At 42.9% G+C, this 27,714-nt stretch overlaps 1 protein-coding gene across 17 annotated transcripts in view; it reads left to right on the forward strand.

The window, feature by feature from the left end:
- The window catches only part of ptprfb (protein tyrosine phosphatase receptor type Fb), a 171,229-nt gene that overhangs the window by 57,580 nt on the left and 85,935 nt on the right, over positions 1-27,714 (forward strand). For all 17 annotated transcript variants that reach the window (XM_085806073.1, XM_085806066.1, XM_085806068.1 and 14 more), the window contains exons 2-4: positions 3,088-3,262; positions 16,103-16,248; positions 17,253-17,394. In XM_085806073.1, coding sequence (XP_085662199.1) covers positions 3,163-3,262; positions 16,103-16,248; positions 17,253-17,394 — 388 coding nt within the window. In that variant the 5' untranslated portion in view covers positions 3,088-3,162. The remainder of the gene's footprint in view (positions 1-3,087; positions 3,263-16,102; positions 16,249-17,252; positions 17,395-27,714) is intronic.

The following is a 27,714-nucleotide window of genomic DNA, read 5'->3' on the forward strand; positions in this document are numbered from 1 at the left end:
TTCTGGTGAAATAATCTGGATGATCATTTTAGCCATAATTATGCAGCGCCAACTCTCTCTCTCTCATGCACGCTTTCCTCTTCCTCTCTCTCTCTGTCTCTCTCTCTGTCTCACACACAAATACAAAAACCAGGCAGCAGAATTAAATCGTTACCAAGACATAAGGATTCACATACAATCTCACAAGGGCAGACATCCACCCCTTCATGTTCTCATTGTTTTTCTCTCGCTCTCCCACATAGCAGCAAGCAGAGCCTTCCTGTGTTGTGAGCCACTTGCTCAGATTCTGGATCACACTGCACCATTTCCACATTGATGCCCCCCCCCCCACCCCCCCCCACCCTCTCTCTTTCTCTCTCTCTCTCTCTCTCTCTCTCTCTCTCTCACCGGCGCCCGCACCACCGACACACAACAAACACAACAACGCGAATGCACATGGTGGCAAGTGTTGTCCCATAGTATTTGTGTGCAGCTGGGAGGCACCAAGCTGCACTGGGATAAATAAGTAGCTAAATAAATAAAGAATAAACCTCGCTCTAGGAATTTGTCTCATTGAAGATGAAAAGCATCTGCCTCTCTCTGGCATCTGCTGTGAAAGATATCCCTCCACCGCCAAGGGTTTGGGAGCACGGCGAGTAGCCAACTCTATCAGCCTCACTCACTCTGTCTACCCACCGACATGAACCAACGCAACGCTGGCGCACATAAAAATGAGTGTCAAAACAAATTTGTCAGCCAGGAAACTTGACGTGAGTTATGCTCATTTTGCAAAGCTAAGTTGGGGTATTAACTTGAAATAAAAAATGGGGCCTAAATGTCTTTAATTCCGGCTGCAGCGAGAGAGGAGGAGGAGGGAGGGCGGGGGGGGGGGGGGGTGTCATCCAGTTCTTTGGCACGCTGAGCAGTGTATTTGTGTACGTTTTTCTTCAACAGACTGCTACAGCTTAACACACCAACAATGAGCTGCATTCTCATTACCAGCGGAGGTGAAGACACTGAGGGAAAGGTTTTTTATTTATTTATTTATTTATTATTATTCAACCCAGAGGTTTTAAATTATTTTAGCTGCACTTTTTTTCTGGGTACGTCTTGAAAAAAATCTACATGCAGGGAAGAGTATAATACAGATTGACACAAACACAGCTTGAGCTTTCACTGACAATGGCTGACGCTGGCTGCACAGACTGTTTTGGAATTCCTTAGATGCACGACATGTTGTATCGGAAATTGGTTTAGCAGACTTGAAAAGCCCGGAGGCGCATTCCTACAAGTGACTAACAGCGACGACGAGGAGTTGGCCAACAATGCTACCTGTCTGTGACCGTGCCCAGGTGAAGCATTCCTCCCATCGTCTCCACTCAGCCATGCCTGTCTCTTCCTCCTCCTCCTCCTCCTCCTGCTGCCAGGTGACTTGTCAGAAGAGGTTAAAGAAGAGCTCACATGAAGAAGTGGAAACTGAAAATTTTTTGTGTTGCTTTGCTAAAGGCTCTGCCCAACAGAATGTTTTCTTTTGTTTCACAAAGAGGGTGGTCCAACAGTTGCCCGGTGTGGTTGTAAGTGTGTGTGTGTGTGTGTGTGTGTGTGTTTTTATCGCTGTTTCCACACACACACACACACACTAAAAAAGCCACATGAGTAATGGGGCTGCTCAACACCTCCACAGGCTTAAGAATGGAAAGGTTTTTTTTTCCACAAGATACTGGAGGCATTGTGTTCCTGACACTCTAACTTAGTTTGCTGAATTGAATAGACTAAAGCTGACCGGCCACCCAGCGAGCCTCCAAGATATTCCACGCAGTGAGACCCCTCTCTCTTTCTCTTTTTCACAAATATCAGCAATCGGCATTGTTCGGACGGCCACTGCTATAAACTTGGGCGAGTGAGACCGGGCAGACGAGCTTGAGATAAGTTTTCAAATTCAATCCAGTAGGCCTCTTGGAAAGGCCTTGCTACCGAATCAGTGTCAGGGAACCCTTGGAAGACAAACGTAGGCTCACTTAGAAACTTTTTCAAACTTTTCTCATTTTAGCTCTCAAGTCCTCTGGAGATACTGCTTTAATTCCATCAAAAGAGAGATATCTATCCTTACCATATTGTGGTCTGCTTTACAGCGTTATGATTACTCATCACAGATGGCCCTTGGGCAAGAGTAGGGATAAGAAATTTAGTTAGCTCAATTTATTGGGATACACAGTTACTTTGTTTGTAATGGCATTAGACAGTGAAACTGCAGGCTATGACAAACTTACCATCGTATATCTAAATCTTATCAGCTGGCTTAGTCATTTCCTACACTAAATCTAATTCCTAAAGAGACAAAGACTCGGTGCGTGTGCAGTTTGTTTTTGAGCGACAGCCATTGTTTTTTTTTGCGTCTCCACCTACTACTTAAAGTGATGGAGGAGAGCTTTCTGTTTTATAGCCCGATCAATTATGGTTAATTTGTGGTACACCTGCTGCTCCTTTGTGGACCAGTCGTGTGTCCCTGCGTTGTATGTTCAATGTTTATGTATGCACGGATGTTGTCATTCTCTGAGATCATGGCACTTTGTTGATTTGAGCCCATCTGGAAGACAGAGTTTCAATTTCTTAATGGGGAACATTAAGTGGGCGGCGGTCCACAGGGAGTACTGTTTAGGAGGTCCTCTGGGTTTTCCACTGATCCTCATTGTGAGAGGATGACTATGGAGCTTAATCCTGCGTCCTGACCTCCCCTTTGTTCTTGTTATTTCTTCCCATGATTTCTCTCCGTGGCACTGTACTGCGCTTGTTTTCCTAACTCCTCTGCTGATGTCGTTTGCGCGTTACATTTGCTTCACTTGTATTTTCCCTCTGCCCCGAGCTGGATTTTTTGTTGTGGTTAGTGGGTGCCTTGTTGATCGCGACCAAAGATCCCCAGTGTTGTGTGCTGTTGTTTTCTTACAAGTATAGAAAAATGTCTGTTCTCTTTGGTTCAGCTTTGCGACTTGCTTTTGATATTTTTTTGCTTTACTGTGTTATTATGCTCATTCAAATGTATGCAAATACATTGTGAGTTTGAATACTAATGTTTCTCTACTCCTGTTCTGCATGTGTTTGCTCTCCCAGGTGTTAGTCTTTGATCCTGTCAGAGTGGGACGCATCTAGCAGGGGACTGAGGAGGGAGCAGTGCCAACTTGGAACATGGTGCCTAATATTCACCTGGCAGTGCCCCTCCTGCCCAGAGGGGCGTTGCTGTTCCTGCTTCTACTCAGCTGCATGGTGTTCTCCTCGGTGGCAGACGGTAAGTAACCTTGTTCACCTGTGAAGTCTTGCCTTGCTTTCCTCACATTAAAGGGATAGTTCAACATTTTGTCAAATTCACCATAGAAGTAGGTTTATTACCTTTAATTATTGGTGCATGTTGTTTTGAGATCTGCGGGGCAGAGACATGAGCTGCTCAGCGAACACAATGGAGGTGAACGGTACAGGTCCCCTGTCCCTCAAAACTCATCAAATACACAGTCCAACAACTCCATGTGACCTGCACATTTACTTCACTATGAAATAATCATGTATAATTATGTAACATAACGTCACATGAAGCAAATACTCTGAACTACTTGCGCTTTTAAAATCAATCCGCCCAGCAGCCGTGTCTGGGGAATGTAGTTCCGGCTACGCATTTGCCTCGAAAACAACTCCATCTCGTAATGTTAGATGATTAACGTGGTGAATGTGCAGGTCGAGTGTTTTGGAGTTGTTGGATTGTGTATTTGTTGAGTTTTGAGGGACAGGGGACCTGTACCATTCACCTTCATTGTGTTTGATGAGCAGCTCACGTCTCTGCCCCGCAGATCTCAAAACAACGTGCACCGATAGTTAAAAGTAATGAACCTTCTCCTATGACTATAGGGATTATGGTGATAGGTGAATTTGCCAAAATGTTCAACTATCCCTTTAAGCCTCATACGTACAGAGCATTCACAAAGTATTCAGACCCCCTCACAGTGTGATACTGTATGTCGCAGCCTTTTTGCTCAGATCATTGGAGTTCATTTTTTCTCTTCATCAATATACACTCAATAGGTCATCAAGGCGACTGAACTGAATTTTAGAAATGTATTACTAAAGAGGAAAAAGTGAAATTAAAACTTTGTCACTATGGGGTATTGAATGAAGCTTGATGAGGGGGAATGAATTGAAATGTCTCAGCATAAAGCTGCAATATAACAAAATGAGAAAAATGAACGGGTGCTAATACTTTGTCCACGCACTGTATTTTGACAGTAGCTTTTCATTTGCATATAGAGAAAATGACACACAAAGGGGGAGTTAAAAAGCTCTTTGAGACAAAGTTTAATTTACTGCCTTATCTGATCATCAGCAGAGCAAATGCAGGAATTTTGGACTTCCTTAGAGGGACTGACGAAGGTTGAATTGAACCACTACAGTATTTCTTATTAAATTCAATGTTTGGATATTCCCACAGAACCAGCTTTCTTCATGTGTGGCGTAGAGGGTCTTTTGAAATAGAATATAGATTCTGTTTACATTAGGTGCCTTTGGTGGTTTCAAGCAGACGGAAATAGCGCTTCATCTAATGCATGTCCCCAAGTATAGAGAGCTTTAGTATCTGCACTAAAAATAAGCGTACAGTGCATATAGTGAATCTCCGTCAGCCCCTGTGCGTCGCTGTCAATCTGGATGACGCCTTTGGCCCGATGGACTCGCTCAGAAAGATGTGTCACCATCGCTCTGCCTCCGGGTCCAGGGGCAGTTGAGAGGTATTGCCCTGCCAAAGACGAGGTCAGGGACAGAATTAATTCCACACATGACCTCACCTCTAGTGCTGTCATAGGGTCACTGTAATTCAATTATACCCCAACCCCTCCCACTCCCCGCCCTCCCCGACCACGCCAACTGCCCTGTCCTTTCATACACGAGGTACAATAGGGTTTGTCTTTCTCTCGCTCACCCCTGTGCTATCATCTTAGTCTTTTGCTGTGTGTCTAGAGTTTTTGCACATTGTCAGTGTGAACTTGACCTCGTGGAAACGTCCTGCACTCCTGTCTGTTTTCTTCTTCTGTCAAGTGCCTGTAATATGATCGGACCAAATCAGGCCATGATCAGCGCCACAATGGTGCAGTAAGACTAAAAGTTGAGGCCCACTGCTCTGACTTAATCCCTAGACTTTTAAAGCACTGACATGCATTCGACTGAAGTCCACTGGTTTTGCTTTTCCCACGCAACCAAAACTGTTGTGCTTTGTTGTCGAGTCCCTCTGTTGATTTAAAACAACAAACTCTGAATACTAACAATCACTTAAGGATTTAAATACAGCATGACTCGCTGATGATTAATTATCTTTAAGAAATTAATGAAATAACTAAGACAGTTTTTGGTCCATGAATAATTGGCATAGTTGGTTTCTCAACAAAGCAAATGAGATCTGCCATGTCAGTAATTTATTAATTGGTTATGCACATGTTTATTGCCATGTTTTGTTGTGTACCTGTGCTCTTTTATTGCCTGCATGTTAATCGTTACCAAGGGAGTGGGGGTAAAAAGAGAAAAAGAAAGTAACTGCGTTTGCTTTTAGAGATCAACTACAAAAGAAAGTAATGTCAGGGGTGTTGAAGGCGCCAAGATATTATTCAAATGTGCTGAGTGTGTCAGATGCCAAGTGCAGAGTTTGGATGGGACCTTGATTATTAAGCTGTGGTGCTACTGTGCTCTTTTTAATCGATACTACACCTATATGCAAAGGCAAACATGCAGGATTGAGAAAGCTTTTCAAAACTGTATTAGTCTGTCACGGCCGTATGCAGGGCATTTTATGCAGTTTAGACGTGTTGAATATACACTCCATTTGCCAGAATTAAAGATCTTTATTGGTGTAGATGTAGTCTTTGTGCTCTCTGCCTCCCTGTCTCTAAGATTGCCCTGGTCTCTAATTTCAGTAATCACATCATTTACGCATAAAAAAACACAGAACCAAGCATTTAATAAACAGACAAAGATACTCTATTGTGACAAGCTGGCACAAGCATTTTCAGTGGCGATAACACCCAAAACACTGATGCATGAATAAGAGACCGAAGAAAAGATTTCATCTTAAAAATTCATTTCATCTCATAGGGAGGATAAAATAAATAATGACTTGGAGAAATGCCTGGCTTTGGTCCAAGGTGAACCTATGATAGTTTAATGAAAGCACACATGGGAAAAGTCCAAGACCTGCTATTACCAAAAGCAGTGTATGTCTGTAAAGCAAACAGACATAGAATTAAAATAAGACAGTTTGGGGGGGTAAAAATAACACCTACCACTAATGGCAGGGTTGTGTGCATTTGGTGTCTGTAATTTGTATGCAACTTAGTTATGTGAACTTCATAGTTCTGGTTTAGATTTCCTGTATTACAGGGCAGACACCAGACAGATATTATGGGCTGGGTGCCTGGTGAGTTTCTGATTACATGGGTTCAGTCTGGTGTCCTTGTCTCCCAATTGAAAAAGTTAAGCGGGTAAAGCAACCATACGTACGTGCCAAATGTGCGAGCAGAGTCAGGCCTTGTCCTTACATGAGAACTATGGGTAAATCCATTTGCAGTGAATTGTTTACTTGCTGATTTAGCCTGGCTGCATTTCAGTGGTGGTCGTCGTACTGTTTGTTTGGTGTGATAGTCAAGATGGCACGATTCATCATGATTTAGCACCACAAATACAGTAAGTACACCACCAGCACTATCAGTGTCATAGCACTCTGACATCATTCATCTTATAGCGTCACTGAGTAGGCACACAATACAGTGTGATTACTCCGAGTGCTGATCGCAGACGTCCCATCGATCCCTGGGGAGCTCTGCCTAATCAACCAGCTCTCTATACAGCCCTGTTGTACACAATAGGCCACTGGCTTGCAAGGTCAGCCTCAAAGTCACACATACCCAGCACTTAAATGTAATGGTTATCTTTTTGTAGTGCTGTCATTGTGAGTTATTTCATTGGCTTTAATAAGCTTTTGATGTATGTGTCTCCTCTGGTGCCTCTCATGTTATAATCTTGGGTGGCTTTTCATGTGTGGTGCTGCAAGACCTCCTTGAAGTTTAATGCCACTTTTCGTGGCAACCCATTGTCTCACGCAACAACAGTTTATTGTTGCATTTGTGTTCCCATATGTGCCACCAGTAGATGATAATGGCAGTATACAGACTGTAGTTTCCTAGTTGCTGTGTTTCTTTAATGTCCCATCAGTCGTTTGAACACCAAGAGGCATCCCATGGGGCTCGTATGCTAAATATACATAGCTTTAGATAGAAATATCCCTCAAAAGCTGGTAATATAATAATTTATCTGGATGTTAAGCTCAAAAAAGTGCTTGAAAAACCTCTTATTTCCACTGAAACTACCATGTATTACAGGGACGTACTGTATAATACAAAGTCTGTAGATTGATCTGGCAATTTCTCCAGCTACTACACAGAACTGATGTGATGGAAGTGCCAAAGTGGTTTGGAAAGGGGTGACCAGACAGGGGGGCTGGGTAGCTGGAAATTGGATTGTACTTTTAAGTGTCCATATGGTCACCCAGTTCAAAAACTGACAGGGATATAAATTGATTCTTTTTTAATTAAAAGTAACCATATCCACCTTGGAGAGCCACTTGGAGAGTAATGCACTTAACACACAGCTGTGGTTCGCACACATCATACAGACAGGCGCACTGAGAGAGGGAGGGAGAGAGAGAGAGGCTGAGGTGGCAAGAAAGCTAAACAATAGAAAATGCAGCCTGTGAAAGCAGTGGGAGAAAGCAATATATGTGAGAAAAACATCTGCAAGATAAAGCGTCACAGGAATGCAATTTAGAGGCTGGAGAGATTCGATGGGAAGTTGTTTTCATAAGCCAGTGCAGCAATGTCAGAATGGAGGGAGGGAAGGGTCATCGGAGGTTAATGATGTGAGATTAATAGTTTAATTAGGGAGCTCAGTAGCAGGGCCAGAGGCAGTCACCCAAACCCTCTGCTGTGTCCCGGATCCAGCAATGCCACAGGGTGACAAGAACCGGCAGTGTCCTTCTAGAAAAGGGCAGAGAAAGACATTTAATTCTGTGTTCACACAGTGATGGCTTTATTGACAAAAGACACTTGAATTCCCCGCACTGTCTGTTGAAACTTGTTATGATTACATTCTCACTTAATCTTAGGTTGTATGAAATGGAATAATCTAGTATTAGCACAGATTTGGAAGAATTGATGTGGATTTAATTTGTGTTGAGATATTACGTGGGAAGTACAATAAGCATGAAAGGAATGCCCGTACGACGATCTGCTCTCGTCACATCCTGATCAATGATCACACTCTGCTGAGGCGGGAGAAACTCAAGATAGCTTTCACTAAAAAGGGACAGGATTTAGTATCTTATGGGCACATCGCTGCACACCCTTGTATTGTTTACTCGTGGAGAATTCTCCGAGGTGCATTTTAAGGCATTTAACTCAACCCAAACAGCCCGTGGACATGGAGCAGGATAAAACATAGTCGGATCTCAAGTGGGATCTATTTCATGGGTAAATGGTCACCTTTGCTTTTCAAAGGTTCTAAATCATAAGGGAAGCAGCAAAGGGCCTGTTGGCGCCCGCAAAACCAGCATTTCTTTGTTTCATGTCCCTACAGTAACATGATTTAATTTGCCCCTTCAATTTTGGCTAACAGAGAGTTGAATTACTTAAGACCTCAGGGTCTTGTGAGGGAGAAGATGAGAACAATGGCGGGGGTTCTTTGTGGTCTCTGAGGGGAGGCTAATCTAGGGGAGGCAAATTAATGAGGTTAGTAGGGTCACAAGGGGGTGCCCGGTGATGGATGATGAGTTAACCCCAAAATGGGATGTCTGAAGAAGCTGGAAGCCATCTCAGCAGCTGAGCCCCTAACCCACCCCCCTCCGGGGATCATGCAACATTTTCCACACACTGGTCTATGAATGTGTGTCATGGTTTGGACCAGGCCAAGGTGACCACTGGACTGTACCCACCACCATTAATAACCCCCCTCCAGCCTCCTCATCAGTTGCAGAAACCGTCTTTCATACACCCACCGCAACTTCACGGAGTCGTTTTGGATTTCCATTACAAAGGTGTCACACTAAATGCTTTATTACACATTCCAGCTGCATCTAAAATGTACTTTTTCCTCTCTTTGTATTTTGATTTGCATGTGAGTGTTTCCAGGTTGACATTCTCCATTACCCACCCACACATGCCTTCAAATGCAGCAGTCAGTCATCCTTCACAGTTTCAAAACGGAAAAACACTTAGTTTCATGACAGTGGGAAATAAGAACATTTTATCATCAAGCAAACTAAATGAACATAAGAGGTGATATATCCCCTCCAGGCTTATGCAGATGAGCTGTGCAGTTCAGCCAGCACATGAGTTGCCTTGTCTTCTAGTTTAGGGGCACATGCCTCCTGAAGAGCTGGTTCAACTGCAGTGTACACTTTTTTTTGTTTTTTGTCAGACTTGAAGTTGTTTTCAGTTAATGATATGTTGAGTCTCCAACAAGCAGGCAATTATGGGTGTTTGCAAAGAGGAAAGGAAACTGTAAAAAAAAAAATATATATATATATATATACATAGCATGTATGCCCTGATTTTAAAACAGCATGAAGCAATATGTTGAATATTTCCTCACACAAATGAAAAAATAGAAGCATTTTTTTTCCTTTCAAAAACATACCAAAGAAAACATTGTGCAGCGGCTGCCTTTATCTAATGTCTGCTCCAACTTTCCCGTAAGGACTGAAGGTGGGTTGAAAGAAGCCACAGGTAGTGACTCATCTTTGACTAGATCTAGGTTGGGCGCCAGTTTAAATACCACAGGTAATATAAAACCCCAGACTCCCAGTTGTGTGATACCAGGAACACCCACATCCTCGCCATCAAAAAAGTTCACGAAGAAGCGTTTATCCTTGCATGTTTTTTAAACAGTTCCATTAAATGCCCACTCCAGGCATCGGTCACAGAAACACATTGCGTTTTTGTTTTTTACTTCATTTATTTTTTATTTTTTTGCCCCAAAAAATGTGATACATTGACTGACAGTCAAGAAGAGAGAGTGCAGGCTTGAGAGATTTCCTCCCTCTTTCATAATCGGCTTGAGAAGATGAAAGCCATTACATTAATGTTGCTCACACTGGGAAGAGAGGAGTGAAGGGTAATTGCACTTAGAGTTCTTGTTCTTCTCCACTGTCTTGAATAATTCACAGAAGGCTGGAAGGCCTGATAGAAAGCCTGTCTTCGTGGTCTACGGGGTATTGAAAGTTTGATGTTTTTCTTTTTTGGTTTTCTTCTTCCATAGGTTTGACATTTTGTCTTAAGTACAGTATCAGTAGATGATGAATCGCATTGCTCTTGTGATTTCACTTGAAGTCCTGATAAAGGTTATGAAGCTCTATCAATCTCTGGCCTGCGACGCTATCGTTTTAAGAAATTTTCTTTAGTTTCTGTGCCATCATGAGTGAGGGCTGTGTGAACCGACTGCTAATGAGCAGAGAGAGAGGAGAGGACGAGTGCAAGGAAACCAAACCGTTCAGCAGAAGCTACACAAACAAACTCCACCCATGTGGGTCCTAGTCAGGTTTGAAACCAGGATGTTCTTTATGAGATGCAAAACGTAAGCTGAAGATGGTTGGGTCATTAATAAAAATCGAATTCTGCCTCGCTCACCTCACAGTGCATACGTTTAACTAGTTCACAGAGAGGAGAGGTGTGATTGTCACAGAAACAATAAGTGGAGGAGTGCAATGACAAGTGCATTGCTCTTTACAGCTCTTCAGAATGTGATCTCAGTTTGACAGATGTGAGAGATTGAAATTGTAACCACTGGATAATAGAAATAAAATTGTCTCGACCTGAAATACATCGAAATGATTATGGCAGATGCTTTCACCATCCATTATCCAGACCCGGGGTCCCCTCGCATGAATTGTAACATGTGCAATGTACATGTGTCATTTGGAAAACAAATAACGCGACGCTCCTTGGTGTCGAGCTGTAAAACAGAAGTGCAGATAGCTGACATGATGTTTATTGGTTTAAACAGCCTGAAGTGCAGTTGACTTTAGCGGGGGTAAATAACTTACAGGGGAGGCAGCTTTATATCGAATTAATTGCAAACAAGTTGCCTGCTAATGGCCTGAAAAGGCCTTAATGGAAGTGTTCCATTAAAACAACCATTGCTGATGCCATCAGACAAATTCCCACTAAGTGTTGCCTCATGAAAATGATAACTTGCTAATCCATTATTAATAAGAATTAATGGTTTTCTCTCTGCCGCATGTGTATCGATCCCTGATATCCTACACTCCAGAGTAGCTCTCATCGGGCATTCTGGCAGGCATGGGAATACACTAATTGTTAGCCACACAAGAGCCATTTGCATGACTCTCCCTGCTGTCTCCGCATTCATTACAAGCCCTGCTCTGAGGCCCTCGACAAGGAAAAAAAGAAAAGAAAAACCGTATAGCTGCTTAGGAAAATATCGTGTGTCAGGTGGGAAAATATATGAATATATATATCTTGGTTAACCACTCAATTAGTCCACTAAAAGCTGAGCTCTGTTCTTGTCCTCAAATACGACTCATTAGTTTATTGTTCCTGATCGCCCATCCCTGGAGATCAGTGGAGTGAAGAACGAAACACCTTTGGCAGCCGTGGAGTTTGGGAACCCCTGTGTCTTTCTCCTCTCTAATGACCTCAGACCCCACAGATCCTGCTTGAAGGCATTAGGAGGTTAACTGAGAGAAGCTGTTTAATCCTCACACACACACACAGAGCAATCAGCAGCCTCCAGGCTCCCTCACTGCTGTCTTAACCTGAGTCTATGCAGATGTGTCAATAGCCCCTCCCCTGGGTCACATTTAAATTTCACTCCAGCAGGTCAAACATGCACTTGTTTGTGATTTTTAGTGAGAGTATGTCTGCTGCAGGTACACACTACACCACTATGAATTACCTCTAATAACCACTGCTAGATGAACCCAGCACTTTGTATTAAGTTTTTGAACATTAGGCGTTAAAAGGGTTTGCATTAATTTCCCTAATAACCCCATGATTTGTTTGATAATCAGATTCTGTCAGGCTGTGTGGCGTACAAGAAACACCTTATTAGTCCCACAAATTAAGAGAAGAAAAACTTGGGGTTTTCACTTGTGTTTATTGTTTTTTGCTTTGATTAATTCATTTATTCCATTCATTAGTTGTAACATGAAAGCCTTTTAGCTCCAGCAACGAAAAAATAAGTGTGTGTGTTTGTTATCCCTCTCCTCTACTATTAATGCTGTTGTGTACAGCCACACTTTTTGCATATGGGTCACTTTACATCTTTCTGGTGAATTTAAACCACTACTTTGTAATACTTAACTTTCTAATAATAATCAGATCCGTTTATCTGCCAGGGGTGTAGGTTCGCTAATAGAACTTATATAACTTAAGAAACTATATAAACTTGTTCACACTAAGTTTGGCATTAATTCATATTAGATACTTTCAGTGTCCCCGTCCCAGAAGGTATCTTTCAAAGACAACCAATTTAGGCCTGCTAGCATTTAATTGGCCGAGAGGGCCAGAAATATCAGGAGGCTTGAGTCGTGTATGAATATTGCACTTACTGCCAGTGAGGGGGCGAGAGCAGATCAGTGAGTATTAAGTTATCAGTGTCGGTCCAGAGGTAGTAGTAGGTAGTTAGTTAGTCAACCAGCCAAATGAAGACAATACCTCGGATAAATGAATGTGGTAAATATGAGGAATTTATGAGTCGATAACCTCAACCCTGAAAAATTCTGGCACCTTGCAACCAGTCCCAGTCCTGACAGCTATGGCAGCACTTTGCCAGCAAGAAGAGAGCATCCGTTAAACCTTTGTGTGTCGAGATATGAGTTTTGAATGTGATGTATCAAAGCTTAGAAAGAGTGCGGCTCAAAGCTCGCAGTCACTGTGAAAGAGAGAAGGATTTGCATAGGTAGGCTTATGTGTTTTCCACCTCGTCCCTGCCATTGTTTTCATGTGACAACTGCCTGACAGCCAGGAAAATGGGACACAGGCTGAGAAAAAAAGGGTCGAGTCTGGATTTTGTCTCTCTAAGAAAAGAACTGACAAACTGAACAGTTCAATATATCCTCACCCACCAGTGGTGGCACAGTGATGGAGGAACTGTGCAGAGACTCAGCCTAAAAATAAATGCCTCTGCCCTTTCGCTGGAGTGTGTTAGGACCACTATTAACCCCTGTCCGTAAGTCAGGGGTTTGAGGTCAGCACAGACCTTTTGGAGATTTCGTGATTGAATCCTTGGCAAGTCCTGGATTAACAATGGACAGCCCAGAATTTGCCATAGTTTCGCCTTAGAGTCATAGGTCAACTATCGAAATTCAAGGGAAGCTCGTTTAAGAGGATTAATACGGGGGGGAAAGCTCAGCGAGGGCCAGTTCACCCTTTTCCTCCGCTTATCCCTAAAAATCCTTGATTTCTAACATCCAGCAGTTCCTCACTTAAATGTTTGTGGCAGCGCATGCTCTTACATCCTTTAATTTGAAGCATGTGCCGAGAACTGTTTAATGCCGCCTGATCCTCCCTCGGAGCAACATGGTGAAAAGCCCCCCCCCCCCCACATCAACTTAGACACAACCGCTATGGACAGATGTTAGGAGCAACTCTTGGAAGTCAGAGAACGGTGATAATCAGGTCTTGAGGATTCCAGCTCACCACCCATGCACGCACTGATGCATGCTCAGGCACACACTCTTAAGAGCTTATCAGGTTTGAATCATTAGCTGCCGCCCGCATGTGTGTGTCGCAGTCACATTCTGTGGCTATAGAAAAAGGATTTATCGCCGCGCTTTTGCCGTTTAAATCTTGTCTCGGAGAGCACCGGGAGGAAAATATCATTCATATGTCAGGTGGGATTAGGTACTATGAAAGGGCCACAGGTCACAGATGGCTGGATGGATGTGTTGGATTACTGTGCATCGCCAAGTACGCACAACTGCCCACTCGCACACTACACTGCTCTTCTGCAGTACACTTCAGCTTATCACCGTTATGTAAATTTGCCGTGGATTTGACAGTGTTTTTGTTTGTCATTGTGAGCTCACCATGATTGGCTTTAAAGGACCATATTAGCTTGAATCTGTTTTGCTAATTTGACACTCGGTTGACAGAGATCGACTCTTAAAACTGACTTTTTAGAGTAAAAAAATAAAATAATATCAGAGGGGCACTGGCATTTTACTTTTAAATGCTGTGAGGAGATGGTATCTCTCAGTGCATCCCTGTCATTTTAAATCACTTGTGACACTCATCCTTGCCAGATTTTACAATCAGAGTTGACAGTTAATTTGGTTTAAGTATTAGGAGCAGCATTAGACTGTAGTATTAAACAACTGCCAAAAAAAAAAAATGCTATGCAGTAATGCTGTTGTACAAATGTGGAAACAAATCTGAAGGAAATGTCATTGTTTCAATTGCTCTGCTTGCACAGTAAGCTCGTATTTAGGAGCCACATATCTCTGTTAGCACCCCCCCCGTCTTTCCAACCAGTTGCATTTGAATGCGCACAAGCATCCAACATCAAAGTGTTATGTATGCACGCACACCTCACTGCCTGCACCCTTTTTTTTTTTTTTATTGTACACTGCTATATTGCTTGAAGAAAGCTCAGCTCCTCAGCAGCAGAGACGTCCTAGAGCAAGGACAGCCAGCACCTCCTCTCTCCTCTCTCTCCACAGCCCAGTGAGGGCAGTGGGGGGGTGATGATATAACAGGTAGAGCAGAGGAACGTGCCCACTAAAGGTCTCATCCATAACAGAACCTGGTATAATGTTATTCTAACATAGCATCACACAACATTGTCCGCCCTCCCCCAACGCAACCCCCCCCCTCCTCCTCCTCCTCCTCCTCCAAGCAGCGTTATATGAGAACACATAAAACAGAAAAGAACAGTGGCAGCCATTGCTGGATTTTCCCCAGTGTGTGCTCTCTGAGGGAAACGCTGGCATCTCCTCTGTGTACACAGCATAATGATTCACCCAGTTGTGTGTGCGCGTCTCCACGGGGCGGTCTGTTCGTCACCGCTGCGGTTTAGGTGTTCCCCACCTCCCTGTTTAATGACTCTGGAGATGAAACACAAGCTGACAAGGGGCTGGTAATAGGGACGGTGAGTTACGTTTGTCGCAGCCAGACTTGTATTATTCACATCTGAGACTGTAAATGAAGCATAAAGCGCGGTGGCATGGCAGTCGTGTCATGGCTGCAAAGGTGGGCTCATTGTAGCATCATGTCGGCTCAGACGGGCTGTCACTGAAACACACACACGCCATTGTCCTGTGAAGAATGGTGTTGGGTGTGGTGCTGGGTAAAAAAACACCCTGAAGACAAACGCAGCAGACGGATTTAGCTGTGTTTTTCAAGCTAGTCCACTTTGTTGTTGTAAATGTACATTATCTGGGAATACACAGGAGATTTCTGAGGCCAAACACAGTAGAAACCTTGTTTGGATTTTAGTACAAGCCGACCAGTTAATGCCCAGTAAGCCAAACACTGCTGCTTGAATGCTAAATAACTTGATGAACTCCCAAAGTTTCCAATTTACAAGCATCTCTGCTGTTCATTGATTTCTGATCTTTCAGACATTTTGGAGAAGAGTAGGAGTTCATCTGATTGTTTCCCTGTTTCTATTGGGTTTAATACCCCCTCCCACCCCCCCACTCCCTCCACCCCACCAGTCTTCCTGTGATATAATTGTAACTAAATTGTCTGTTTGCAACAGACTTTGTTTCATGTGGTGCGTCTAAGCCAAAAAAAATCAGCAGAACGTGGAGACAGACGACAGCACAGAGACGACGTGTTCCTCCTGTGGCTGAGCTGAGGTTGTGCGAAACAATAACACCTGTGCTGTGTGTGTGTGTTTCTGCAGAAAAAAAGCGATAAATGCTCGTAGATAACCGGGTTTTACATGCTGACGTGACTGGAACAGCTACTGACATCACCTTCACCCCCTCCCCACCCTTCTGCTCTCCTCCCTCCTGGCTTCTTTCCCCCTCTCTAATCCTGTCACTTATATCTTTCCCTCCCTCCCTTTGCCCCTTCCTCAGGCCCGCCATCTTTCGTCAAATCCCCGGAGGACCAGACGGGTATCTCGGGCGGAGTCGCATCGTTTGTGTGCCAGGCCGCCGGGGAGCCCAAGCCCAGAATCACCTGGATGAAGAAAGGCAAGAAAGTCAGCTCGCAGCGCTTTGAGGTGAGCACTCACTCACGTGTGACTTTCAGCTCTTTGAACGCACTCGTACACACCCACATGTACACACATAAAAAGAAGCAGGCGCAAACATACACACATACACACACACACAAAAAAAAAGCATTAACAGGCGTGGGCTTCAGACTGCCGCTGTAACCCCCCTCTCATTAAGCACTCATCCGCAAATTCGTCTCCACATGCACATCCATTAGCAACATTTACACAGAGTGTTTCCTCTCGCCACACACACAATCAAATGCCCTGTTACTGAACATCACACCTGCTCCTCACTTCTCCATGCAAGAACAGAAGCTCCCCTTCTCTTTAATCTCCTTCCACCTTGATTTATACAGACTGCTTCATCTCTTCCAGTCTTTTCACACCCGCATCCTTCCCCTCCTGCTTCTCAGCTCCTCCATCTCTGGCCATACATCACCTTGATGTATCACTTGATATATTTCCCCTCCTTCTTTTGAACCGTATGAACAGAGGGGAAGTGTTAGGTGGGAGCTCGCACTCACGCTGCCTCTGACCAGTGTGTCCCATGTAAGAACAACAGCCACGAAGGCTGGAGTAAGGTTTATTGGTATTCCTCGATAGGATCCTTGTTGTGGTCCTGCTGGATTGTATTTCATAGTATCATTTACTCAAAACATCAGGATTGGTTTTCTTCTATTGAAGCAGAAGGTTTGGAAATAGCATTTGAATGGCTGTTATCAGGGAGAATGACAGGCTTAGATACTACTCCTGAAAAGTTTCATTTTGCAGCAGGACATGGAAAAGCAGCGTTTGAGAAACTGATGAAGCTGCAAATCTGCCAGATGTTCAAAGTTTTCCTGTCTCATATCAGAAACATAAGGAAATGTTACATAATCTGAAAGTAGGAATTGACGTTATTACGATACAATAAAGTGATATCCTCGGGTACAAAAGAAAAAGAAAAAAGAAAATAATGCCCCTAAAAATAACATCCCTGCCCTTTTGTTTTGCTCTGATCCTTGTAGGTGATTGAGTTTGATGATGGTTCAGGCTCTGTACTGCGGATCCAGCCACTGCGCACACACAGAGATGAAGCCATTTACGAGTGCACAGCCACTAACAGCGCTGGCGAGATCAACACCAGTGCCAAGCTTACAGTGCTTGAAGGTAAGATAAGTCTTCTTTTTTCTCGCTCAGTCCCCCCCTCTCCTCCTCCTCCTCCTCCATCTTGCTTTCACTCTCACTCTTTCCCTTAACCCATTCTTGTTTTCCTGCTGCTACGTGTGTCTGAAGCTTTAAAGCTTTCATTTACTAAGTCTAAGGATTCCAAGTATTGGCAGTGTCACGGTGGAGCAGATATATCTTAATGTGAATTCCACAAGGTGAGAGAAAAAATGCAAGGAATGCGTTTTTAAATCAGGTAGTATACAGTTCAGCAATTCAGCAAATGCATGACCAGGAATTGACTCATATTGTAAGAAGTATTTGCCTTCTATTGGCTCTAACGTTTCCCCATCTGCCTCAGCCTTGACTCCATCTCTTTACCACAACAAAACAATGGTATAATCAATTAAAAACCTAATCAATGGTCCCATTAAAGTCCTTATCATGAATAATGACTGCTGACTAAAATATATGACTTAGATAAACATTTACTAGTCAGTGATTAACTGCCCTTCCAGAGAAAATGCTCCTCATGGGCATATTAACAGATTTTAGAGTGTGGTCCACACACAGTGGTCGCCCTCCATGCCTGCAGGATAGTTCGACCCCCCCATCCTCCTTTTGACCAGAGAGTTAACATATACAGTTTATGTGGACAGAGGTTGTGCTCCTCTCCCTGATCAGCCTGATCCCCACATCGCTGAGTTGTGGATGTGAATTGCTTGTTTAATCTCTAACTTATCTTATCTGGAACTTGATATTTCATTATTTCACCATCACTTTAAACCGCTGATGTGTGCTGTTTTATTTAGCGGCCGCAGTTTTGTTTTTCATTGTTTTCCTGCTACTCCTGCTTCCTGATATATTAGTTCTTACAATTGTTATGATTAATTGATTGTAATTTTTGCCATGTGGGTGCAAGTCGCCACAGGAGTTGATTTCATTAGAAACTTTAAAGAAAAAAGCTGCGGAGCTAGCTAGCAGGGGGGATTAGGACCGTCTATAGCCATTACACCAGCATTAAAGCAGATCCTGTCTCATTCAAACAGCCTCTCCATCCCCTCGTTTGAATCACATCTTTCTTTACACCCACCCCTCCTTTTTTCTCTGTCCACGCTGATTTGATGATATCATCGGCTGGGCTTGCGTAATCTTTCCCGAAGGGACTTTTCTCCTGCAGAGAAAAGGTTTTCTTCTACCCCTCCTTTGCAATGTATCAAGAGGAATGCCTGCGCAAACAAACAGCACTAACATGACATGTAGCGCACATGAATGAGATGAGATTAATCCCAGTGTTAGTGTTCGGGGTGGGGGGAGGGGGGGGGCAAAATAGAACACGAAGTTCGTCTTTCCTCAGAAAGTGGTGTAGAGAGACAGACAAGAGTCTTACTCAACAGTGAGCAACTGTTCTCAGCAGCAGATGTGCTGTGCAAGAAGTCGTCTTCTCTCTGTGATACTTCGCTCAGCGTTGTAGCTGCAGACAGACACAGGCCGTACGACGGGCGCTTTCCTACTGCACTTTCACAGCACACACTTTGTGTCGTTTAAAAATATCCACACCTTAAACGTGTCTCTGATTTAGCTTGAACCTAACTACAACAGATATTACACATTATTTTAATTCACACTGAAATAAAAAAGTAAAATGTTCACTACTTACCACTTACTATTTTGTTTTCATACCACACACCTTTTCAAAAGTGTGTGAAGCAATACTCTATGATAATCATCTCCCCGAGTCTGCACGTCTACGCAGAGGTGAGCCACTTGGAGCTCGTTGTTTTGGTCTCACAAACCAAAACAATGAAAAAAAAAAAAGCTGTGGACAGCTGCTCTCAGCCCACAAGCTCCAGCAAGCCAGCTCTACGCTACCTGCTCCGAGTGGAATGGCAGACGGCCAAAGTAAACGAGTGACTGGTGAAGTTGAAGTCTTTGTTGAACCCTTGGCAAAGCAACGAGAGACAGATATTTATTTCCGAAAGCAGGACTCCAGCAGGATAATGCCAAGTTGTTTTGTATGTGTTGGAAACAAGAAATCTGCCAGAACTGATAATGATAAGCTGATTCAGTGTAACGGCTTGTTGCTGTGATATTTCTGAGTCTTTTCTGCCCATCATTGCATGAAAATATCATCGTGCAGATTCAAGTGCAAATATGAGCAATTGGAATTGTTGTAATTACATCTATCAGTCAGACGTACACTTAGCAGTATGTTTGATGGAGTCTAGCTGACAGTCACAGTGAACAGTTCATTAGGATACATCAGATAACAAAAGGGTTTTTTTAATAGAGAGGTGTTTGTGTGTTAACATAACTACAGAGGCTGTTGAGGAGCTCAACCACACATCCAGTTTAATCAAAAAGAAACTCCTTGACTCTGCTCATCCTCAACCCTGAGGATGTGCTGGACAAAGCTCCCACATGCACACAGACACACAACCATACACACATTCATGCATATTAACTCACACAAAAACACTCACACACACCTCAGAGTATTATCATCAGTCGGGCTCTATTTTTAGACTATTGTTTGTACCCGAGCGATACATCAAGTTCATATCAGCAGCGCTACACAAGAAAACACCGGGGCAGCACGAAACAGACAGAGACTAATGATCCGCCCCCTTAATGGGCCGCCGGTAGCCCCAAGGTTTGAGAAAGTCACGTGTCGCGTCAACGGCATCGCTGTGTCGAATCTCGGACCAAATGATGAAATCTGAAGAAAGTGACTGAAAAACAGCATGTAGCTCTCCAGGTGTGAACGTGTAAAGAAAAATAAAGCTGAGGATTGCTAAAAAAAAAAAAAAAACACACACTTGGCTCGCTCAACCTTCACCAAGTGGATAAAGGTTGAGAAAATGACTTCATGAGCAAAAACTTGCTGTTTTTCATTTCAAAAGAAAAGTCCCCCCTCCCTCCTCTCTCTCTCCCTCCCCATCATGACTTAAAGTGCACGAGACTTTACATCCCCATGAAGTTGTCATAAGGCATTGAGCACCCCCACCCAGAGAGGCAGTGAGAATGGTGGAGTCATTATACCACTAAGTCGATCTGGATTATAGGTTTTAGCAAAGCAAAGGAAGGTCGAGCATTAATTATGATTATTTCATATACTGGCTCCTAATTTTGCTATGCCAATCCTGCAAAATATGGATTATGACAGTCACACTGCAGCTTTACTGATGCCTTCATTGTGCTCAAAGGACGAATGCAGTTTTTTGAGGAAAATACCAAGTTTTTGAAGTGCATTATAGTGTCTGGATCACTTGCTTGTGATTTTTTTTTTTTTTTCCACCTAATTCAGTGCATCTACATTAATTTCAATTTTGTCAGTGTTGCCATCTTCTTATGTAACACCACTTGAAGGAATCCCTTCGAGGAACATCTCTTAGCATGAAAACATGTGCCGTGTCAAAATAGTGATTCACACAGCGATTTTTCACACTTTATATTTTTAAATTTACTTCACTGGCACTTCCTGCACTTTCAGAGCTGGTGTTGCTGTCAAATAATGACTGCAGAATTCAGCTGGTATATAGATTAATGCGCTTGTCACGCCGGACCTGCGGATTTATGTCCACCCAAGACGTTATGTCTATCTGCTGAGGAATGGTCTCGCTCTCTTTTACTTAACCCGAGCAGAGGATGGAGAGCCCAGGCTGTCACCGCACAGTTTAGCCCGCCGCTCACCTGCGTGGATGGAGCCGCTAAAGCGCACGCTCGCGCGCCAGCCAAGTCGGGCTTTAGCACTTTCGCAGACACGAGTCTTGAGTCACTCTGTAATTCTGTCACGCTGTAACAGCCCCGCTCTTTGTTCGTGGCGGTTCTCACGCCCCCGCCTGAGAGGTCACTCCTCTGAGACTTACATACAGACCCAAAGTCAGCTCAGCCATTCTTCATTGTGTGTGTGTGTGTGTGTGTGCGTGAAAAAGAGACACACACATACAAAGGCAGAAAGATAGAATGAAAAGTATAGCTGTGCTCCTTTTTGTTGTTTCAACAACATCTTCTTCAGACCCTTGTCTATAATCATCTCCTACTCTCTTATGCTTTGGATCATGGTCTACATGCAAAATGACTTATCGAATGTGCAATCCTGCCTCGACTTGTTCTGTGTAAGAGAGAGTGAGGGAGTCAGTCAGCCGTGTGCAGCTCTGACCTGTATGGTTAAATAATGATGCAAACTACACTGAGACCAGAGGGGGAGGTATGACGGAGAAACACTGTTGCTGTCGCTCTTTCATGCTCCTTTCTCTTCTCCTCCCTTTTACTTTTATTTCTCCCATCTTGTCTCTATCATTTTTATTCCTACGTGTCTACCCCTCGCTCTGCTCTGTCCCCCTCTCTCTCTCTTGTTAAACAGCGTGGACAGTGTGGCGTGGCTGTGACATGTAGGGTAGTAGTATAGAGAGATGACCAGAGGGGACAATGACTCATTACTTGGGTAACGATGCCGATGTTCTGACCTTGAGCGCCCCTCTTGAATTGAACTGCCTTAGTAAATGTCCAGGTAAATGGTGCTTGTCTCGGTGATGTATGAAATAAACTACCGCTGGCCAGAAAAGACATCTCTGCTCACAACATCAGTCTTAAAAGCACTGCGCCGCCACTTCTCTGTGTCAAGGCAATAGTTCATATTTCCATCGCTGTTAACATTTGATGAGCATGTAAAATGCAATGACTCAGATCAAGAAATGACTACGGTGGTGTCAAAACCATGTCACGACACTAATGGTGATGATAAAACTGATGGGGCTCTGTGGTGCAGAGGATGAAGAGATTGTTTTCGCAAATGCAAGTCGACAGGTTTGTCCAGAACCAGCACCAAATTCTAATGAAATGGCTTCAAGCAAAACCCTAAAAGGTGCATCGTGCTTTTAATTGGACTCCATCAGCAAGCAGGGAGTTGCAACATTGGCAGTTCCTGGGAAAGGTCAGAGACAAACTGTGACTTGTAGATTAGAAATAATAAGTCATATTTTCCAAATAAAATACGTAAGATTCTCTGCGAGCGGATTCAACACAAACATTTAATTGGAGGCCACATATCACAGAGGAAAGACGCTGTGCAAACACAAACGCTGCTTTTATTTCCTTTTATGGCATGAGAACAAAAATGGCTCAAAATGCAGCTTGGCCTGAATTACCTCTGCATTTTCAAAAACAAGAATACAAAGTGTTGAAAGCGAGAACTCATAACTCCAGCCAAAGTGGTTGCAGTAATCAAATATCCCAGGAAAGTGAAAGTCTCTTGACCCTTATCTGCTTACGTTCACCCACTGCTGTTTCTCTGGGAATAGTTTCAACTAAGTTCTTCCAAAATAAAAAGCTAAAACAAGCACGAAAACGCCAAAGCGACGGCTGCAGAGCTCTCTGTGACTCCAGAAGATCTCTCAGAAACTAGGTGTACTGTGACTTCTCTCCTGTGCTGGAGAACAGTCTCTTGTCTTTTGGGAGACAGCGGCCCTGTCTCTGGAAAGGAGGAATGTTATCTAATGGTGCCAGATCAAAAGCTCCATCATTACTGGAATCCTTTGCTGTCAGAGTGTGAATTAGAAAGGTTCTCCTTCAGACCAGCTGCACACCTCATTTGAAGTTCCCTGGCAACTCTTTTCTGAACATGTAATGTTCAGGGGAAAAAAAAGATGTAATTTTTTGGAAAGGTCAAGCGAGAAATATGCAAGAATTCAAAGCTCCAGCAGTTGAAAAGAAAATAGTCATATTGCTTGGTGAAAACATGTCAAACATCAAACTTGAGAGTGATACAGCTCCTTGTAATTTTAATAGAGTTCTGCCATATGAGTCCATTATACGCCTCTCTGATTTTAAGATGGGAATAGAGGCCATAATTATGCCGCAGTGTTGAAACTCATCCGTTTTTGAACACAGTTTGGAAATTTTCAAAATGGAATTTAATGCACTGTCTCAGCTTTTCTGTGTTGACTGTATTTACAGTAGTAGCCCTGTGTTTGGTGGCAGTAAACAAATTACAGGCTCACCGGTTAGAAAAGGCCTTTATTTGCTTGGCATGCATTATAGTCCCTGGTGCAGAGGCAGAAAATGACTGCGACACAATGCCAGTAATAAATATCTCAGGAGCCAGGCAAGTGCGGACAACAAACCTGACTGAATAAACAGCATAGAAATCTCATTGCTCCTCTTCCCGGGCAAGATAAATACATACAGAAGCTATATCGGAATGATTTAATACCGAGCCCTGCTTCTCCGACAACTTAATCCTCTCCTTTCCTTTGCGCTATTCAAATCATCCACAATGACCAAAATAAGGTCTGTTGTGTAACTGCCATTCCCCCACATTACTTTTTCACTCTCTCTGATTCACTCTTTGAGTGCTGGTGGGTTTCTGTAATGTTCATGCTGCCATTTTTTAATAGCTGTTCCCTCATACTGTTGAAGAAGGTGAGAGGTCAGTTCATGTTTAGCATTAAATACTGCAGGTTGTTGATGACAAATGGTGTCGGGGCGTGAAGCTTTGGGGTTTAGTTTTGGCAGAACAGGTTTGGCTTCCATTTTAGGACAGGACTGTTATTTGTCAAAACATGCATAAGAAAAACAGAGGAACCTACTCGCACGCACACAGAACTGTGCAGGGACATGCTTCCCTTCACACACACAATCACACACACCTATCTACAGGTGAACCTCCCCTACTGTATTTCTGAGCTCCATTGTGACGGTCTGTGTCACAGATTTAATTTCTCCCACCATCTGCTGGCTGGAGGCCCGGCGTCGTAGATCATATCCAGGCTGACAGATACAAACTGCATCTGTCTTTGCATGCTTCTCTCAAGGACTCACACAATATGGCAGGGTGAAATCACTCTGCCGGCCACCCAATCTGCATCCTCGCACCCCCCCCACCTCCAAGGACTTGTAAAAGGAGGACAAATAGGTTTTTAGGTTGGTCCCGATTACAGTGTGTTTACTCCTCTTCCGCTTTGACAGGAAATTAAGAAGAAACACAAACAGATACATGTTGTCCTGGAAAATCACCCAAACAATCACAACAGAGGTGAACAAGAAAATAAGTTTAATAAAAAAAGTATTGATAATTTCTTTATTTTTTACCAAACCATAGCTACCAGACATGCTCCCCTCTCAGCAAACATTTTCTTCAATGTATACATACCGTAGTAATACAGACAAATAGTTAGATTTTAAAGGTGTGCAAGTCTCAACCTACATAAGCATCAAGCTATGGTGACCCAGAAACGGCGCCTCCGCGTCCCTGCACACACATCTTCAGAGGTGGCGGCGCTGTTACATGGTTTTAATCAGCAGCAACCACTCTGCTGAAGTGTCCTTCAACTAGACATTAAAGCCTCAAGAATATCTGTCAGCATTTTGTGTATCTGACATTTTGCTGTAGGGGTTTCTGTTTGTGATCAATAAATTATCATTCAAAGAAAATCAGCCAGGAGCACATTTTCAAAAATTCAAATGCTCTCTAATGGTTATAATCTTCAATGTGGAGGTAAATAATTCAGGATGGACATGCTATAATAATTCATAAGTTCACATTTTCAATTACCAACCAAAACTGACCCTGATTGCCTGACGTGTCCCAGGAGACGTGACATCGGACACTACATTCTTCATGTTATATGAGAGACATCTGGATGGATTCATTCTTCCTTTGAGGCAACATTTTATCGCCTGTACTTGTCCATCAATTGCTCCATGCTTTTGGCAGGCTGGATGTGTAAAGACTGCGACGTCTGGTATGTCTGGTCTGCAGCGTCAGTGCTGATCACGTCTATGGCCTCAGGGGGGACAGACAGAGAGAACAGAGAGGGAGAGAGAAGGAGGCAGAGGGGTCAATGAATAGAACAAAATAATACAGATAGGAAATGTTTAATATTGTGGGAATTACTGGAAAATGTAGTCACATTTTGTTTTTTACTGTTGGTGAATTAGGATGGTGCATTAAAAGTCACTCCATCACTGAGCTTTTTGCTGCTTCCCACCACTTTGTAAATTGTCGATTGCCTGTAATTTGTATTAAAACCTCCAAACACATCTGAAGACCGTCCTAATGATTCAACAGTGGATTTACATTTCTCTAATTCATCCCTTTATCCCACAACCCCAGCCACTTGTGGGAAAAAAAAATAAAAAATTCAACATCATGTTTTGAGAAAAGGCTAATGCTGGGAAATATTTATCCTGTTTTAAGTGGGCTCCTGATTTTCAAAGGGTGCTTTAACTCATCAGAGTAGAAAACACATTTACTCAGACTCCCAGGTAAAAGAGAAGAAGAAAAAAAAAAAAGCCAGAGCAAGAAAATGGCAAAATGAATGTTGATGAAATTCCCCGTTAGTATTATCTGTTTCACTGATGGTGCTGATATCAACCCCTGTGTGTTTTTTTTTGGGGGGGGAGGAAGTCATCAAAACCTTTCTTCTTGGTAGACTTAAATCAATTATGTAAGGGATGCCACAGTTTGGAAATTTTCCCGCCGGGTAATAAACGGAGTGACATCACCGGCATCACAGATTACACCAGACATTTTTACCAAGAAAAGACATGTGTCGGCCCAATGTCTGTAGATTAGAAGTGTTACCTCCAGATGCTGCCACCTTCATCACACAAAGTTCGCAGAGATAACCTCATTAATTTCATCACAGGTTCCCTTCTGGCACAAAGTTTAAAACCGAAAACACTGCCACATAGGCGCTTTTTCACTTTGACACCGAATCCTTCACCATTGTCTTGTAGCATCTCTGCAATGAATACTGCCTTTGTTTGGAGACCGCAGTATAACATTTCATAATACGTCATGTGTAGTATCCATGGTAACATCACAAGCAATAGCTGTAAAAAAATTATCTTTTCTCTAACGTTATTTGCTGCCCAGCAAGTCGCCTTTATTACAGAACTGTACTGGACGTCACCCCATCGTGTCTGGCTGCTGTCATACGTTTATTTCGAGCAGAGCGGCCGCCTGTCACTGTTTTAAACTCGAATTTACGGCCACCGCTGATTGTCAGGCTATATTGAACCCCTCATCTGGATGTCATCTCTGGGTTTCAGAAGATATTGGAGATGTGACAAGACATACGCATCTGTTAATATCTGCTCATTGTCAGGAACAGAAAGTGATATCCATAAATTGACATCTGCTATCAAACCACTGCCACAAACAGCTACAACAGGCTTTCGTTATTAAATTAGAGATTTTACAAAACACTTATTTGTAAGAGCATGTCCGCTGTGATTACCAGTTGTGTTTCACCATGTGTACATTTGGACAGACACACTTCCTTCCTCCCTCAGAGTAGTGAGTGAGGTGCCAGGCCATTGACTAATTGAATCTATATCTTAATCTAATATATACCTATCTGATGATCTGAACTAGGAATTGTTATAATATTTTTTATTGTGTGTCGTGCTTCACTCTAAACCAGACAAGAGGCTATCAGAGAGAGATAGAGACAGGCATATGAATGTGGAGATCCATTAACAGTTTTCCAAGAATCTAAGCGGTCTACATGAATAAAAACACAGAGGGTGATGGAAACTGCCACTCACAGATGTGCTCATGAATCATATTGATATTTGAAGGGGTCAAATACAAGTTAACTACTTCCTAACACCTGAGCATTGTGAACCCTGCAGACAGCTACAGTTTTTGTTTTGTATTTTATCAGCTTGTTCATCGCTTCATGCTGTTCTTTTTTTCTTACTGTAGTTAAAAGTGGTTTATGCCCAGCTTGGACCTGTTCCCCCCTCTGTGTTTTTCAAATTCAACACATAACAAGAAGGTTTGTTACATTCAATTTCCTCTGCACGGCACAAGAAAACCATTGTAACATGAATTGGGAGTCAGAATTGCGCTGGAATGTCTAATATAATTTACTGAGCTGCTGATAAAGGCAGAAATTGTTTTTGAAAATGTACAGAACTCATTACAACAAATTACCACAGAAAGAACCCATATTGAATCTGACATTGTGTAGTGGAAATACTTGAGCTAAATGTGGATTATGGACATGGCGTCGAGTAAAATGACTTTTGATTTCATAGATATCTGACAGTTGGTTTATATTATTAGCCCTAGTTCATAATTACACACTGCATTGTGTATTTAAGTAGAGATGAGTTCATTGCACATGCTTTGATGTTGGCAACAGCAAAAGTCTGTCTCTGTTCATCTGAGTCATACAACACCAAAGATTAGAAAAATAGAAATCCCTGTACAATGGTAAACAATTAAAAAATCTAATTTAACAGCTTTTGAAAATTGTTTTCTCTCTACTGTCATTTTTAGACCACACTTAATTTGCTGAAGTGCATTAA

This window comes from Trachurus japonicus, chromosome 17, assembly GCF_045865225.1.
Source record: "Trachurus japonicus isolate A0001 chromosome 17, Traja_1.0".
In the NCBI taxonomy this organism is placed as follows: Eukaryota; Metazoa; Chordata; class Actinopteri; order Carangiformes; family Carangidae; genus Trachurus; species Trachurus japonicus.